The sequence below is a fragment of the Vigna angularis genome, chromosome 2 (genome assembly GCF_016808095.1).
Source record: "Vigna angularis cultivar LongXiaoDou No.4 chromosome 2, ASM1680809v1, whole genome shotgun sequence".
Taxonomy (NCBI): Eukaryota; Viridiplantae; Streptophyta; class Magnoliopsida; order Fabales; family Fabaceae; genus Vigna; species Vigna angularis.
In genome coordinates this window covers 31,441,264-31,460,192 of record NC_068971.1, presented here as the reverse complement: position 1 = coordinate 31,460,192, position 18,929 = coordinate 31,441,264, and the positions used below count along the sequence as shown (strand labels likewise).

Below are 18,929 nucleotides of genomic sequence, written 5' to 3'. Positions count from 1 at the left end.
GGAAAGCAAAAGAAAGAATGAAATTCTTAAAAGCATTAAAATATGTAAAGGATCACAGAGAGAGGAGTGGTGAGTAACTTAGCAAGACATTAATTATTCACTCAAGATTTGAACAAGTATTCTCTTCGGTGACATCTGTTACGGGTATTAAAAAATAGGAAGAAATTATTTAAGAGATCGAGAGTTATTATGAGACCAAAGGTTAATAAGGTAAATTACATCAACCTAATATGATTGATCAATTGAAAGTTAAACATTACAAGGATCGAGGATTGAGAGCTCATAGCATATAAAAGCACGTGGATGGTGTTAATAAAGGACAATATTGCTTTCGAAGTTCTATCGAATATGGCCCAACATTACCTAAGTCTCATTGGTCATAAACCAAATAGAATTACATTTTACAGAGGCATTCAACTAAGTGCTTCTTTACATGAGATGGATACCATAAGAACATGCAAATCTTAGGAAGTCTCCAACAATTGTTTTTCGTTAAGATGATGGAGGAGACATAAAGATTGAAGAAATTTATCAATGAACAAAAGGAGACAAGTCAAATCAAGCAAAGTAGCAATCGACCTAGAGGTTGGTGGAGGGAACCTGCCTAGGCCATGTGGACCTTAAAATTGTCAAGGGTAGTTCCGATGTATTGATTTAGGATAAAGTTAAAATTTGAATTAAAATATTCTAACCATTTAAGGAGGGTTAGAAATTATAAATAGGTTTATTTTGTATTTTACAAGGGTGATGAATTATGAACCAAGTCATATATTCTAAAATGTCGTGAAAAAGAAAAATGGCTAGACTAATGTTGATTGCTGCAATTTGGATCACCGTTTTCATTGATTTTTATTACAAGTTTTTTTACTTTCCTTGGTAATTTACTTTCTTGCACAAGTTACATTGATTTAATATTTTTATGTCTCATTTTCATCTACTATTGTGTCCTTGTTTGATTTCAACCACATTTACTTTTCACTTCATCCATTGGTTATTACACTTCATTCATTGTCGCCAAAAATCTAAAAAGTAAACAAAAAGACTGATTATTATGTTCGAGATCTTTATGGAAGTTTACGTGAGTAAACAATCAAATTTTTGTTGATGAGTTTAGTTAGGGATGGCAATAGGTCAGGTCGGACTTATAGATAGTGTCTATTCACCATCTGACCCGCAATAAAAAAATCTACCTGTTTCTCGTTGGATACTCATTTAAAAAAACGGGTTTTAAAATAGCCGCAGTGAATACTCGTGGATATTTAAAAAAATATATTTTACAAAACTTTAAAATAAAATTAAAAAAATATAATATAAATTAAATAATTTAATTTAATTTAATCTAATAAAATATAAATTAATTTTAATTAAATTTAATTTGATAAAATGTAAACAAATTTTAATTTTAATTAAATTTAATTTAATAAAATATAAATAAAATTTTAATTTTAATTTTTTAGATAATGGGTACGTGGGAGTGGGAGTACGAGTACCCATTACGCATAGTAAATATTTATAAGTATGAATTACCTACCACGAATTTTATATATGGATAGGTCCGCACACAAATATTTTTACCATCCCTAAATTTACTACATCAAAATTAAATTTGCTTCTCAAATTAATGTTGTGTATTTATACCGAAACGTGAGCAACACCTAAGTTTGAATTGAAAAATCAAGTGTTTGTTAATCCTACTGAGAAGAGATTTAGTTGTCAAAATCTTATCGAAATGGATCAACCTAAATTGTGAAGAAACAACTGTATTTCCACCTTTGCTGTTACGTCTAGTTTCTCATGTTACTCGACTACTTATTTAGTTTTCATTTTTTTTCTTTCAATTTTGTTTCACAATTATTAAAAATTACAATTTGCACTTACTCTTTTTAAATTGACTCATGGATTGTCTGTTAAAGAATTAATATTATTAAAAGTTATAGTTTGGTCTATTTAAAAAAAATATAGTATTGTGTATCAAAGAATCCAATGTAGTATTGATGTGACGCTGAGATATATACTACTGAATAAAAATAATAAATTAATCTATAATTTGTTTTTAATAGTTAAATATTGTAACTGAGTGCAGGCTGCAAATGAAGTTGTCATCATCTTTCATGCGGTATAAATGCCACTTTTATCCATTTAATAGAAGAAAAAAGTCATGTTTTTAAAAAAAGGCCAAATTAAAATTTTAATAATAGTGTATAATATTTTAAAAAATTACTGGACTAAAATTTGAATGAAAATTAAAAGAAAAGTTAAGAGACTTAAATAATACGACTAAAATCTAAAAATCGAAAATCTCAATCGTGATACTTGAGTTAAGAAATACAACTGTCTCACTAAATTTTGTAAACTTTTATCATTTGTCATTTATATACTGTTATTCATTATGGTTGTATCTTTGCATCTCAGTGGTGTTATGCTAGGAATTATACTTAGGTGGATAGAATGTATTGTGACAATGTTAAACAAAAGAAACAGAAAGAGAAACTGTTACTAAGTAGAAGTGTATTGTTTACATGGACACAGATTTCAATCAAAGGTCTCGCAGAAATCTATTCTTTCTCCTTTTCGAAGAAACACCAACTGTTCTTCCTCTATTTGTCTTCTCTATCTAAAAATTGTGTACAGCAACTTCTCCATACCTAGAATCCTGATTTAAGAGAGTATGATTGCTTTTTAACCCATGCATCATAATCTTGTAGCATCTGCTGTAGTAGCAGTGGCACCAGCTTGTCCACCAAAGCCTGCATCATTCTGTTGCATACCGAAAGAGATTAATCATCCTAAACAAAATGGCGAGTGACTAGTTTATTCTTCGAAGTTATAGACAAGGGTACGAACATACTTTGAGTACAAGGTGATCACATGGAGAAAAGAAGAAAAAAACCCACATCCTTTGATCTTCTTCCTCACTTTCTTATTTGAGTACTTATTCAAAAGATTCTTACAAAATGAAACTGATTCATAAGTTTGAATACTAAAGCATATTGAAATAAGCTAAACTAGGTTAAAAACCACTTAAGTAAGCCAAAAAAAATCCATCCTTTAAAAGAAAATGATTTAACCCAAAGCATAAAAAAATTAAATGTCACATACATACAACGTTGAAAAGAAGAGATATTCACCAAAATTCCTGAGATTTAAATTCTTGTCACTTTAAACCTCAATCTGTAATTTTTCATTCAAATTCAAATTACAAAAAAAATAGATTTCTGCCATAAGGCTACAGTTTTTTTAACCCAGAGAGACAACCAATATCTACTGTAAGTTAACTGCAGAATATGACTGCAATCACCTTGCCTAAACTGAGTTCTTATTTATCATTCATGTTAAAACAGAATCCATAGCAAAAATAAAAATCTAAAAATTAGAAAAAAATAATTTCTCTCTTATTCAGTCTCATTACATTCATTTGATATATATACATACATTAATTGGATAATTTTAAAAACACGCACAGCCTGTTCTAGGAAACAAATTCCTAAGCTTGTGGGATTGACATGCTAGTGATAAAACCAAGATATTAAAATAAATAGGAATAAAATCAAAACTTCCTAAAATATTTTGACACTCTCCCTTAAGATGGTGAATAATTGTTCTCTATTCCCAACTTGGATATAATTCACTCAAAGTTAATACTGTTCAGCCCCTTAGTGAGTATGTCTGCCTCTTATCCTTGAGTAGAAACATATGGAGTACAAATCAAGCCATTGTCAAGCTTTTTTTCGATCAATTGTTTGTCCACTTCAATGTGTCTCGTTCTATCATGTTCTACCCGGGTGTGAGCTATGCAAATTACAGATTTATTGTCACAATATAATTTCATTGGTTCATCCCACTTTATCTAAGTATTCCAATATAATGTTCAGCCATAATATTACACATATTCCTTGAGCCATTGCTCAAAATTCTGCTTCGACACGAGATCTATCTATCACACTTTTCTTGTTACTCTTCCAAGTTACTAGGTTTACACAAAGGAAGATGCAATATCTAGTAGTTAACTTCCTATCCATAACTGATCTTGCATGATCAGACATCTGTATATGCCTCAAGATTGACATTCTTGTTTCTTTTGAGAAAAATTCTTCTTCCTAGTGTCCCTAAATACTAGACAATTCTAAGAGTAACATGTAAATGTGCTTCATTTGATTGATGCATACATTTACTAGCTAAATTCATAACAAAAGCAATAGTTGGTCTAGTTTGAGATAGATAAATAAGTCTTCCCACAAGTCTCTAGTAAATTTCTTTATCCACAACAACATTATCCTTCGCACTTCCCAACTTTGTATTTGGGTTAACAGGTGTACATGATGGTTTGCAAGTTGTTTTACTTGTATCTTGTAGCATGTCAGTAATGTATTTTTGTTTAGATATGAAGATCCCTTTCTTGGAATGGATTACTTCAATTCAAATACAATATTTTAACTTTCCTAAAGTTTTGATTTTAAACTCTTTGGCAAGGCATTGGCTCAACCTTTTGTTGTTCTTTTTCATCATTTCCGGTAATAGTGATATCATCCAATATATCAATACAAATGTTTCTCCCTTTGAATCATAATGCTTGATAAATAAAGTGTGGTCCCCTTACCTTTGTATTTAAGGCTGAGCATGACTTTGGTGAATCTCCCCAACCATGCTCTAGGTGATTGTTTCAACCCGTAGAGTGATTTTTTCAACTTACAAACCGTGTTGGCCTTAATTTGCCCTGTACACCTGGATGGTACCTCCATGTATATTTCTTCTTCAAGTTTCCCATATAAAAATGCATTTTCACATCAAATTGCTGCAAGTTTAGGCCATGGTTTGCTACCAAAGACAAAAATACTTTGACCACGTTCATTTGTGAAACTAGTGCAAAGGTCTCCAAGTAATCCACTCCATAAATTTGAGTGAACTCTTTGGCGACCAGCCTAGTCTTATACTCTCAATAGTCCCATCAACCTTAAATGTTATTGTGTGTTGGAAGTCTCACATCGACTAGAGATAAGATCAATTTATAATATATAAGTGGGTGCAAACCTCACCTTACAAGCTGGTTTTGTGGAGTTGAGTTAGGCTTAAAGTCCACTTCTTAACATTGTATCAGAGTCAGGTTAGAGCTTATCCTAGCGATATTTGTTATTTGTGGGCATGTTGTTCCACCCGCTATCGGGTCGTTATTGGACCACCCACTAATATGTAGTCTCACGCTCGATGTGTATATACCTCGGCGTGAGAGGGTGTTGGAAGTCCCACATCGACTAGAGATAAGGTCAATTTATAATATATAAGTGGGTATAAACCTCACCTTACAAGCCGGTTTTGTGGGGTTGAGTTAGTCTTAAAGTACACTTCTTAACATTGTGTAAACACACTTGCACCTAATAGGTTTTCTTTTTAGGTGGTAAGGTGACTAGTTTACAAGTATTATTCTTTTCCAATGCCTTCATTTCCAAATCCATGGCTTGTTTCCACTTTTTGTCAATTAATGCCTCATATATACAAGAATAGTAATTGTATTTTGGCTTGTGAGAAAGGGTATATGGATAGATGAGAATTTTTCAAAGGATGAACAATTTGTTGAAGGGTATTGAAGGTGATATCCCTTGACACAAAGAACATTTCGAAAGAACTTATACCTTTTTTGTGTGATAGAGTACTCTATGAAAAAACATTTAACCAATCTTGAGTCTAGTTTTCCCCTTGTTGTTTTGTGAAGATGTACAAAGGAGACACACCCGAACATTCTAGGTGGAAGGTTAAGTGCATGAGTTATATGTGGAACTTCCATTGAAACTTTTAATGAAAAAATAGTAGAAGATAAATTGTTAATTATATAAGTGCCAATAAGTATGGCTTATCCCAAAAATATGTCGGAACATTCTTTTAGGAGTGTTCTAGTTTGTTTTAGTAAGTGTTGATTTTTCCATTTAGTAATTACATTTTGTTAGAGTGTGTAAACACATGAGGATTCATATATTATCTCTCCTACACTCTGAGAGATAATATGACAGCAGAAGATCCTGATCATCCATAAGAGGTGTTTACTCCAACCCCAAGATACCTATAAGAAAAAACACTAGAACCCAAGAAAAGACCACAGTTTAGAGACCAAGCTTTGATACCATGTCAAATTTCAAGGCAAGAGAGAGCATAGTATATGACATGTTACGTATCCGAGTAGGAGACGTAACTAACCACGATCACAGTAGGTAGAAACATAACACTCAACTCCCACAGTCAATACAAAGAACGGTAACTGAATGAATTTCTTTTATTGATGGTAATGGAATAAACAAAAGTAACAAAGATAGTTGGGAGCATAACCTCCCTCACACGACTATAGTTGCCTGTCTACAAACTCAATAATCAAAAGCATGCCCTAAACCATAGTGTCAGGACTTTATTTATAATTATTATTTTCCTAGGATATATTTCTAATTACTCTAATTAACGTATACTGAATATTTCCCTAGGATACTGCTCTAATTACCGCAATTAACAATATTTTCCTGGAATACTGCTCTAATTACCGTAATTAATAATATTTCCCTAGGATACTGCTCTAATTACCGTAATTAACAGTATTTCCCTAGGATATAGCTCTATTTACTATAATTACTATAATTACTTCCCACTTATTCTAACTGTTGTCCCAGTTAGGATAGTCACTCTTCAACCGATCGGCTGCTCCCCATCGCTCCGCTCGAGCTCTCACCGCCTTCGGCCGTTCGGCTCGACTCCTCCTCGTCTTCCATCGTTTGGCCTGACCTTTCCCCGCCTTCCACCGTTCAGTTTGGTCTTCCTTCCTCCACCGTGCGGTGTCCGGCAATTGGAGCTTAAAAGCCACCTCTTCGACCTTCTGTGTGACTTGGAAAGGCCCAAAATACTGAGCGGCTAGCTTAGGGTGTAGTCCTGTCGGCATAGAAGTCTGCCTGTGCGGTCTGATCTTAAAGTACACCCAATCTCCTACCTCTACATCTACTGGTCTCCTTTTTTTGTTGGCCTGTTGCACCATCAGTTCTTGAGCACGTGATAAATGAAACTTTAGTTGCTCCAACGCTTCGTCCCTTTTCTGTAGCTCCTGACCGACTGCTTCCACTAAGGTTTCCCCTAGTACGAAACGGTGTAGAGAAGGAGGAGATCTCCCATATACTGTTTCGAACGGAGTACACCCTGCTGCTTCTTGGTAGCTAGTATTGTACCAATACTCGGCCCATGGTAGCACTAAACTCCACCCCTTTGGTTATTCTGAGCAAAAACATCTCACATAACCCTCCAACACCCTGTTCAGCACCTCAGTCTGGCCGTCCAATTCAGGATAATAGGCAGTGCTCATTTGTAGTTGGGTACCCTGCATTTTAAACAGCTCCTTCCAGAAAATACTTAAAAATAATGGATCTCTGTCGCTAACAATAGACATTGGTACCCCATGCAACCTGACAACCTCCTTAACAAATACCTCAGCTATTGTACGGGCTTAATAGGGATGTTTCGGTGGAATGAAATGCCCATATTTGTTGAGACGGTCCACCACCACCAGTAAGCATCATACCCTTGAGATTTGGGCAACTTTACTATAAAATCCTTGCTTACTTCTCCCAAATAGCGTTGGGTATGGGCAAGGGTTCCTTGTGGAGAAGATGACAGGTACTTATGTAGTTGGCACACCAGGCAGCTTGCAACGAAATAAGTTACTGCTTTCTTCATCCCTATCCAATAAAGTGACTGAGCGATCTTGCGAAACGTTCGGTATACCCCTGAATGCCCCCCTGTCTGAGTCATGTGAAACTCAGCTATTAGCTTAGGAACCCAGGAGGATTGAGCCGAGATCACCAGTCTCCCCTTGTAGTGCAGTCTGCCATGCTCCATAGTAAAAGATAGGTGTGAGTTGGGGTCCTTCTCGAGATCTTCCATTACCTTCTTCAATGCTTCATCCGCCTCAACCTCCTTTAGAATCTCTCCAAAGTCTTGCCAATAAGACCTGGCCACCACCCTCAATTCTTTATCATCCTCCGTACCTTCCTCCCTTTTTCGAGATAGAGCATCTGCAACCTTGTTGGTAGCCCGTGTCTTATACACAATTTCAAAATCATACCCTAGGAACTTTGCAGTCCAATTCTGCTGGTTCTGAGTGGTGATGCGTAGCTCTAATAGGTATCAGAGGCTCCTTTGGTCCGTGTGAACTACAAATCTTTGGCCCAAGAGATAGGGTCTCCAGCGTTGTATGGCCATAACCAAAGCCATGAGTTCCTTCTCGTATACTGATTTATTCAACGATCCCTCTGACAATGTTTTGCTGAAGAAAGCAATGGGCCTTTTTCCTTGAGTGAGAACCGCTCTTACTCTCCTTCCGAAGCATCACACTCGATATGGAAAGGTTGGTCAAAGTCAAGTAGAATCAACACTAGTGCAGTAGTCACGGCCTCCTTCAATCTAATATTGGCCACATCAGCTTGCTCGGTCGATGTGAACTGCCCCTTCTTAAGCTGTTCGGTCAATGGTTTGGCGATCTTCCCATAATCCTTCACGAAACGCATGTAGTACCCCGTCAAGCCCAGAAACCCCCTTAAGGCTTTCAACGTCTTGGGTCTTTCCCAATCCATCACTGCCTTCACCTTATCTTGATCCATCTCCACCCCTCTTTCCGAGATCAAATGCCCCAGATATTTTATCTGGGTCTTGCCAAACTCGCATTTCTTCCTGTTAGCCACCCAACTGTTCTCCTCCAGCTTCCTCAACACTAACCCGACATGCTCCAAATGCTCCTCCCACAATCGGCTATACACCAATATGTCATCAAAAAGTACTAACACGAACTTTCGTAGATAGGGCTGCATCAGATTGTTCATCGCACTCTGGAAGGTTGTTGGTGCGTTGGTAAGACTGAACGGCATCACCATGAATTCATAATGGCCTTGGTGAGTCCTAAAGGTCGTCTTCTCAATATCCCCTTCTCCCATTCGAATCTGGTGGTATCCGGCCTTTAAATATCTACTTTAGAGAAATACCTAGCTCCCCTCAGTTCATCCAATAATTCTTCTATCACCGGAATGGGAAACATGTCAGGTACAGTCGCTCAGTTCAAGGCTCTATAATCCACGCAAAACCTCTAGTTGTCATCCTTCTTCTTGACTAGTATAACTGGACTTGAGTATGGACTGGTGCTCGGTCAGATGATCCCTGTCTTGAGCATCTCCATTACCTGTTTCTCTATTTCACCTTTCATCACATGGGGGTATCTATATGGTCTCAGATTTACGGGGGTTGCTCCCTCCTTGAGAGGTATACGGTGCACCATGCCTCTGTCGGGAGGTAATCCTATGATCTCGTCAAATATCCCTGAGTACTGATCCAAAATTCAATCCATTGCCTACTTCTGTTTCTCGGTCAATTCCTGACCGAACGACCCTCCTTCCTCGGTCTTCTCAGTACTCCCTAGCTCCCACACCAACATCCAGGCTTCTACTTCGGTCAGTTTGAATAAGGCCCCTAGTTCCACCAATCTCCGAGCTAAAGTAGGGTTCCCTTTTATGGTCACCTTCCTCCCTCCTTGACCGAACACCATGGTCAATTCCCTCAATTCAGGGTGACTTCTCCCAGCTTGGCGAGCCATTCTACCCCCAGAATAATATCCACTCCGCCCAACTCAAATAGATGGAACCGTTCGGTTACCTCTGCTTCTCCCAGGCAGATTACTACCTCCTCACAGCACCCTCGCGTCTTCTTTTTCTGCCCCATGTGCTCTAGTTTTCCTTCGACTGCATTCATTCTCCCCTCCATGTTGTCTTTCATTCCCTTCTTTCAATCCGGCTGGCCTCTCACTCCTCTCTATCGGATCCGGCAGGTCGGACCAATTGTTCCGTATCCGAGTAGGAGACGTAACTAACCACGATCACAGTAGGTAGAAAGATAACACTCAACTCCCACAATCAATAGAAAGAACGGTAACTTAATGAATTTCTTTTATTGATGGTAATAGAATAAACAAAAGTAACAAAGATAGTTGGGAGCATAATCTCCCTCATAGCACTATAGTTGCCTGTCTACAAACTCAATAATCAAAAGGATGCCCTAAACCATAGCGTCATGGCTTTATTTATAATTATTATTTTCCTAGGATATATTTCTAAATACTGTAATTAATTTATACTGAATATTTCCCTAGGATACTGCTCTAATTACTGCAATTAACAATATTTCCCTGGAATACTGCTCTAATTATCATAATTAACAATATTTCCCTAGGATATAGCCCTATTTACTATAATTACTATAATTACTTCCCGCTTATCCTAACTGTTGTCCCAGTTAGGATAGTCTCTCTTCAACCGATCGACTGCTCCCCATCACTCCGCTCGAGCTCTCACCGCCTTCGGCAGTTCGGCTCGACTCCTCCCCGTCTTCCATCGTTCGGCCTGACCTTTCCCCGCCTTCCACCGTTCGGTTTGGTCTTCCTTCCTCCATTGTTCGGTCTTCTCCTTCTCTCCTAAACCTTTTTCTCTCATACACCTTCCAACCCCTAACAGGACATGATTTCTTTGCTTAGAAAAGCTTTCTTGTATTGCAGCCCTCTTTTCTTAAATAGGCAGCATAGAATATTTTTACATTAATATGGGAGATTGCAAGAGATATGCAATAAAGGGAGGGATTACACGAGATTTCCTATTTACATGGAGTAATTGTTAATAATTCCTAACAAAAATCTATTAAAGGTAGAAAATAATCTAATAAAGATATAATAAAATACATTAACAGAGGAATTATTGGGAATTCAATCTTAACATTTACATTATCTAATAACATAAATTGGTAAAGTCAAAATTGAAAATAGGAATTGTTCAACTTCGCAGATTAGAAAGATTATTGAGGTGAAATGATTAGAAAGATCACTATGGTTTGACAAAGGTCAAAGGATAAATAGAAAACAAGTAAGAAGGTGGAGAAACTAAGCCATCAACCAGAAAAATAGTGTTTGATGATTTTTCCTTAAGTTTAGTCAACAAAAAACTCAACAGATAACTACAATATAGTGACCTACCCCTCATCTTAACTATATATTCTAATGTTCTAAAACCTTTCAATTTCCATTAAGTTGCTTTTGAATATATTCCTCATTCACATGAAGTACATAGACCTTAGTGAAAGACCTATAATAAAAAGAGTTTTGCATGACATTTATAGCCAACAATAGTTGGTAATTTAAATTGCCAATCTATATACAAGATACTTTATGTACAAATCTATCGTAGGACAACTTGACAATGCAGAGTACACAATCTAAAAGTACAAAATTAAAAGTAACTCACATATTTCCCGGACCCTCAATGGCAGAAGTAGGCATCATGGTAAATGGTTGTGTGTATATCTGCAGACAAGCTCTTTATTTTAATGATGAGAAGCAAACACAAAAATCAGTTATATTAAATTGAATTGATGCTAATATAGTAATGGCTACTAATTTTGATCAAAATCAGTGACCTTTTAGTATATGAATACGAAGCTAGTTGAACGATATATAATTGAGAAAGAAGGAATCTATCAACTCAATTCATAAGTTTTTAGAGAATAAAAAAACCAAAAGTTTCAACTGAATACCTGAACTTTCTTACTACTAAGGCTACAATATAATTTACATGAAGTAAGGCAATTCATGACTTCGTAGTCCTTGACAAATAATAACATACATGATTACCACTCTTATATCCAGGAAAAGCGAAACAAATATGAATGCAACAGTATATGTAATATTATATACTTTATGAGGATAAGACAAACCTCAAGTGTGAGATTTAACTTAACATCAACTTCTAAATATGATTCGGCACCAGCACCACCCCATTTCATGTGGTTTACCATGAATGCTGGAAAACGGAGAAGTTATTAACAAATTACCATGAAGTTGTTAAAAGCACTGAAAAAACCAAAAAATCTCACGAAACAAGTATCACATACAAACTTGAATTCAGCAGAAAATTGTGATGAAAGACTAGCAATTAAAAGATAATAATTTTAAAGGTTCTCAAGTATATTTCTCCATATATCTGGAGAAATTGCACTATTTTCTCCCTCCCTGTGTACCCAAAGTCGTTTCCAGTATTTTCAGCACCAGGTGGCGGAGAATATTACCCTCAACAAATGGGCTATGCAACAAGGAGACGAAACATTTTTCTCTCTATTATACGGAAGACTGATAAATGTCCCGAAAATAAACATTTTTTATACTTCAATTTAACAAAGGAGCATTTTTAAAACTAGGTACAACACTGCGCACACAGAGTACATTGTAAATACCTGAAAAGTGGCGGTTTTGCTCTTTCACAACTTCTGAACCCTCAAACTGTGAATAATAAAGTATGAAACAATTAAAATGGGATGAGTAACAAAAGGAATATTACAAAGACTCGTGTTTAATCAAACTAAGGTTTATATACATGTATTAAATCTCAGGGCATTGATTAATCCTAGAAAAAATGGGATGGCGGCTAAATAGAATAGAGAGAAAATAATCAATTTTATTGATAAAAGATTTTTACATAAACTTTCAAATAACCTCACACTACTGATGGCAACTCCCAAGCCAAAAGTCCTATCACAAGAAGCATGGCCAAGCAAATCCAAGAAGAGTTAACCAAAGAAGGTGAAGTCAAGGCAATCATGGAATAATTTTGGGCTTTTTATTATGGGCCTAATAGTGTAGGATTTTAACTTGGACCTTATATTTTGGGTCAAGTAGATTAGGTTTTTGACCACCCAAGTCGACAAAGGGCCAAGGCCCAATGTTGACCAAGGTGGGACGTCCACAACATGAGTTGACCAAGGGGTCAACATTTTTAGCTAGCTTGGTGGAAAAGAGAAGAGTGGACAATCATGACATGTGTCCGCCTCCTATTGAAGAGTTTTTCCTTCTAGTTAGCGGCCGCAAGTCACTCTAGGAATGGAGAGGATTTTTCATAGGTAGTGGCCACATGTCACCCTCTCATTTGAGAGGATTTTTGCCACTTGTCTTTTTCCTATTGGAGAGGATTTATCCTTGCTCTCCAAGCTAACCAAGGTGGCTCTTTTAGGTTAAAGTTCTTGTCCATTTTGAAACACCTTAGCCTATAAATAGAGGTGTCTCTCCTTCATGTAATTACCTTTGATTTAGAGTAAAGTTATGCTATCATTTTTGTGTCATACTACTCTTATTAGGTCACCCTAAGCTAGAGCAACCCAAGTGCCCTCCTCTAGCCATCTTCCTCCAAGAGTTGGCCCAACCTCTCTTAGAGAATCATCAAACATCACCTCCATCACCACAAAACACCCTAAGGCCAAGACACTTAGCCTTTAACCCATCATCATTTCCACACATCATCAACCATGACCACCTCCAATTTTCCTTCTAGTTTTGGCCCAACCTAGCTAGAAGATTGTCATCAACTACCCTTCTAGAGAACTCATCTCTCAAAACTCTCTTTTGTTTTGTTTGTAACGTTTATCAATTAGTATATACACATGTCTTTCTGTTATTAAAAACAACGTAGGAACCTTTAAAACGTTACATGGATAAGAATGCAGTGGATATGCTTACGGAAGTGTCGAGTATAGAAAAGCTAGAGCAAAGACTTTGTTGGAATGAATGTTAGATAATGACTTCCTAGATATAGCTGGAGGGGGAGAATTGTTGTATTGTTCCATTACATCTAAAATGAAACCAATTGAAGAGTTTAAACTCATATCAATTTGCTTGATTCCAAGGTCTTGTAGACAACACTTCAACAATAATATTTTTTTTCCAACTGCCTCTACTGTGGGTAAGCAACACAGTTCTACATCCTTGATTGCTAAGACACGATCCACTTCCAAAAGTGTATGTATCCTTCGATTTTCTACCATCAAGAACCCCAGCCATATCAGCATCTATATAACCTCTACGATTGGATCAACTTCCCTGTAACTAAAACACGTCTTAGACGTGTCTTTAAGATACTTAAAAATCTATTTAACTACTTCACAATGATCCTTTCTAGGATTTGAAAGGTATTTGCTCACTACTCCAACAACATGAGCTTTATCGAGCCTCGGTCACACCATTGCATCCATCAAATCAACTGCTAAGTAGTAAAGAATTGTTAACATTTCATCCATCTTCTTTTTAGAATAGAGACAGAAACTCTATCTTAGATTGAATTGATTAGCTTAGCTTATTAGCCTAAATTCTTTATGTATAACCTCTGAATCACTCGTTTAACATACTTCTCTTGTGATCACCACAACTTGCATACTTTTCTATCCTTATAAAGCCAAGAATTTATTGAGTTGGTCCTAGGTCTTTCTTATCGAATGACTTGAAAAGTTTTCCTTCATATGTTTTTATCTTTGTTGAATACTTACCAAGTATCAACATGTCATCCATGTACAGTAGCGATGGAACAAAGGCTCCTCCTGAGAACTTTTGGAAGTAGACACACTGCTTTACAATTAAGAAATCCAGTTGTTGAACTACACTTGTTTAATATATTCACTCATGCTATTTTATAATACTCCGTAATTTGGGAGTAGATAGTCCAAACCGTTGCTGGGTCTTTGACACGTGTATAATAAGATAAGAGGGGCAAGGGTGCATAAGCAGCAGTGTTGGCTGAGGTTTATGAGAGAAGAATTACAAATGTATCAGGTTACAGCAATGTAATGGAGAGAGGAATTGTGAAATGATAGGGAGAGGGAGAGAGAGAGAAGGAAATATGAACATGGAGAGACATAACAGAATTTTAGGAGGGAATTGGTGGCTTAGAAAAGGAGGGCAGAATCTATGTATTAGTCCTTATTGCTATCACTTATTGCTTTGTTTCTATTGTCAATTGTGTTTCAGTTTACTGAAAAGAAGTCTAAAAATTAAAGCTTATACTTACATCATGAACAAAAACATTTTTGTTATTTTTGGGTTGGGGAGGACGAGGGGTCACACCTTACAAGAAAGCATCTCAACCAAGCAATCTTCATCCGTTGAGGTAACTCGCAGATCTAGCAATGGGGCAGCTTCAAAGTTTAAAAATTGAAGTTTAGGCAGTTCACATCTACACATACAAGAATAATAATTTGATTACAGATGTATACTTCTGTACAACTCATGTTCAGTAAGATATTTGCCATAGTTCATAAAACGTTGACAAAAAGAAGTACTTGCTTTCTAAAATCAACAGTTTCTGACTGTTCGTTAAATAATCATAACCTGCATATTACAAGGAATAACATTTTTAAACCGATTTTAAATTATTGCAACTGATTCTATCAGCTGAACCATTTCATTTAAGTGTAGTTCAGTATAAGCACCTAAATTTAAGAAACCGCTCTACTTTCTTATGAACTCATGAAAATCAGCTAATTATCTGCTCATGTTCTTCAGTAATACGAAATACTTCGAATTTATGAAAAATATATTAATTTTGAGTACTTTCCCGTAGAGAAAAATTCAACTCATGACCTATTCTGTTCATTTGTATTGTCAGTGCCCAATATGGCAATAGAATTTGGTAAGCATCATAACCTGCACTCTGGCCCTTGCTTGACTCTAATTCTATGTCACAATCTAGATGAGTAACAATATTTGCATTAGCCAAACCATTGGAAGAACAACTCAAGCCACCAAAACAGAATTAAGGAGGTGGCAAACCTGTATGTGTTGGCATCAAGAGATTGAAATGATTCCAAAGCCTTTGTGTTCAAAACGGCTGCAATTCCACTCGGGTGGCTCAGAAATTCACTGATGTGATATTTCTTCCCTCCAAAATCATCACTATATGTTGGCAGCCTGATCCTCTCCTTTTTCGCAGCAAACAAACTTGCCCTCTTTGAATTTGAATTCAAGGAAGCTACTGCCTTCCCCTTGAGGTCTATTTTCTTCCTAAAAATTCAAATTCATGTCCGAAAAACTAACTATTCTTAGCAAAGATCACATTCACAAGATTTGAAGGTTCAAAACAATCCCAACAAAAAAAAGATAAAAGAAAAGCAAATGACCCTAATACCTCTTGTGGTTTCTTGACATTACACATATTCGTCCTTTAAAACCCTATAGTATCCCTTCATAGATGTTTGCAATAAATTGACAAGTATCCAGAAACACATTACACACTTCTCTAAAAGAAGTTATTGTAAACATTAAAAAGGTAGAGATATGGTGGGCAATTTGAAGAAATCACATGAAATGTGAGTGTAATTTGCTCTTAAAATTAAACAAACAAATGCTTCTCTAACTTCTTCCATAAAGCACAAACAAGAAGTGCTACAACTAGATCTCACCAATAAACGAAACACTCATAGAAAGGGAAGACTATGCTTCAAGCAAGTTCACCCAACTTCACTCTAATCATTTGAAGCTTATTGTTTTCTATGGTCATTGATAGAACTAAGAAAGGAAAAGAAAACATGGACATGGAATACCATAACCATATAGATACCTGCTTTCACTCATATTATTACTACCTCCGTTCTCATTATAGGAAAAAAAAAAAACAAATTCACATGATAAACTATATTAAATTTTACTAATTTCTTAGTATTTTTTCCCTAAATTGTATATACGAATGAAAAATGAGTTTTAAATTCATTATGGAACCAGAAACCAAGTTAATTAGGCTAACTAACCCGTTGATAAATTGTTGCATCGTGGGGGATGAACGTGTGACCCAGAGTTGTTCGTATCCGAAACATTTGTTGCTCAAAAGGATTGCTTTTGCTGCAAAATGAAAGCAGGAGATAAAATGGAAACAGAGAAGAGAAAGAGAAGTGAGAATGGGAGTGTGTGGTTGCAGAGAAAAAGAGAAAAGGAAGTGGGTGTTGGAGTAATCACCCATTTATGTGTTGGAGGAAATGCTGAGAACGAAAAAGATTGAAGGAAACACAGCAGATTACGTTGGACTAAGCGCTGTTGTCTTAACTGACAACTGTAACGGAAAGTAAGGTGATTAACCGGAAAATTGATGTCCCCGTTTGCATGAACAACACACATGATTCTTTCAATTAATTATTAATCTTATAATAATTACTAAAAGTGTTTGATGTTAATAACTAGTATTAATGCACTTTATCATCTGAATATTAGTGCATCCTTTCACTTTATATTATATCCCAAATTAAAATAGAAAACAGAAATATACGCAATACACTATCAGATGTTGCTAGTATTTTGTCCATTATTGATTAGAAATTATTGTAAATATAATTTAATCTTATTATCATCTCTAAAAATAAGAAGCGAGGCGGATTATATGAGAACTACGTTTCACAAAAATAACGATTTTCATTAAATTTTACTTAATAATAAAAGTATAAAAAAATAAAGTATTAGAAAAAACATCCAAAAAAATGATGACTTAATAATTTATATATTTTTTGTTCAATTATTATTAAAAGAACCAATTTAGTTTTTTTTTTTAAAAAAATACAAATCAATGTATTTTTAAAAAAAAAAATACAAATCAATGTATTTTTTTAAGAGTTTAGTTATCCAAGGAGAGTGTAACAAACTTAAACTTATTTAACTTAACGAACGATTAGTAAAAAAGTTTTCTGCAAAGAGATTTCGGAGACATGTCTTACCTTAGGTTTGAGGTGGAAAGTTTCATTCAAATTCATTAAAATTAAATCAGGGAATTTTACATTATTTTATTCTTTTAAAATTATTTTGATAAGATAATTTCAATTTGTTATATTTCAAATTTTTTAGTTCATTATTTCAATTATCATTAAATACAAAAAACATACAAATATTAAATAATTGTTAAAAAATATCAGTATTACTGTTTTTTAGTCAATCTTATTTCATGTTATTTTTTAATCAAAATTCATCAAGAATTTTTTTAATTGATACTCATATAGTTTGTTTCTCAATAATTGACGTTAATTCATATTATTTTTAGTTAATATTGACTATAACATTTATAAGACAATTAGGTTTTTCTTTTATAAAATTTCAATTGATGTCAGCTGAAAAAAATCTCCCAAATGTCATTAACAAATATTTGTTTAGTTTTTTCACAAATAATATTAGAAAAACAATTTTAATAAACCATTGAAAACAAATAGCATTAGTGTTCATGATAAGAAAAAGTAATCATTATTGACATCAGCAATAAAAAAGACACCATGTATATTAATTGAAAATTTTAATTCACATGTACTATCAAATAGTATCTTTTGACTAAAACTCATGGTTAATGGTTAACGTGAGATTCGAGAAAATTAAAAATAATTTACAATTTATTATATTTCTAAAATTAGGAATAATTTATAAATTATTCTATGTCTAGAGAGTTAGGATAAATACATTTTATGTATGCATACTTGTGGTAACATTTGAAAAAAATAAGGATTTTAAAAATGAAATAGTTTTGAGATTTTGGATTTTTGTTTGAAAATAAGAAATTCTTGAATGTATGTTTTGTTATAACATAATTATTATGTTATTTTTTTTATAAATGATCTTTTACCTTTATTTAATTGGTCTAGAAATTAATTAAGGGGTGGTTTGGTATTTAAAAACCTTACAAGATCAAACATTAATCATAATTTGTCTATCAAACATTAATTATAACTTGTTTATCAAACAAAATCAATTAAAACTAAATTTTCTTACCTTTTTAAAAGATCAAACTCTTCTAGAAGACCCTATATCGCTTTCACAACTTGAAAAGCTCTATCTATGTCTACAAACAACAAAATCATGATCAAGATACGCTGTTATTACCATTGATCAATAAAGAACCTAAAAGGATACTTAAACCACACATGCGACAGAGCTAAAAATTACATGCATTAGAAAATGTGAAACAAGAGAAAAGAGTAGGAACTTACTTTATTTTAGAAACTGATCGAGTAGAGTTAAAGATCTCACCGCGAGGATCACACAAGCGGTTTCCGATCTTCAAATAGATGAATAGGATCAAAGAACCCTTAAAGAG

The 18,929-nt window shown here is 34.9% G+C and overlaps 1 protein-coding gene across 2 annotated transcripts; it reads right to left on the bottom strand.

Moving 5' to 3' along the window:
• Positions 1-2,420: 2,420 nt before the first annotated feature.
• On the bottom strand, positions 2,421-16,925 carry LOC108326999 (uncharacterized). 2 transcript variants are annotated; one of them, XM_017560646.2, is made up of 8 exons: positions 16,820-16,925; positions 16,615-16,705; positions 15,641-15,871; positions 14,936-15,044; positions 12,283-12,328; positions 11,767-11,852; positions 11,298-11,356; positions 2,421-2,757 (listed from the first exon to the last, which is right to left on the bottom strand). In XM_017560646.2, the coding sequence occupies exons 1-8, from the start codon at positions 16,821-16,823 to the stop codon at positions 2,646-2,648; spliced, it is 738 nt and encodes a 245-aa protein (XP_017416135.1). In that variant the 5' UTR covers positions 16,824-16,925; the 3' UTR covers positions 2,421-2,645. The 2 variants fall into 2 exon arrangements, with proteins under 2 accessions (XP_017416135.1, XP_052729165.1); XM_052873205.1 differs by having other exon boundaries at positions 16,615-16,845.
• Positions 16,926-18,929: the final 2,004 nt, after the last annotated feature.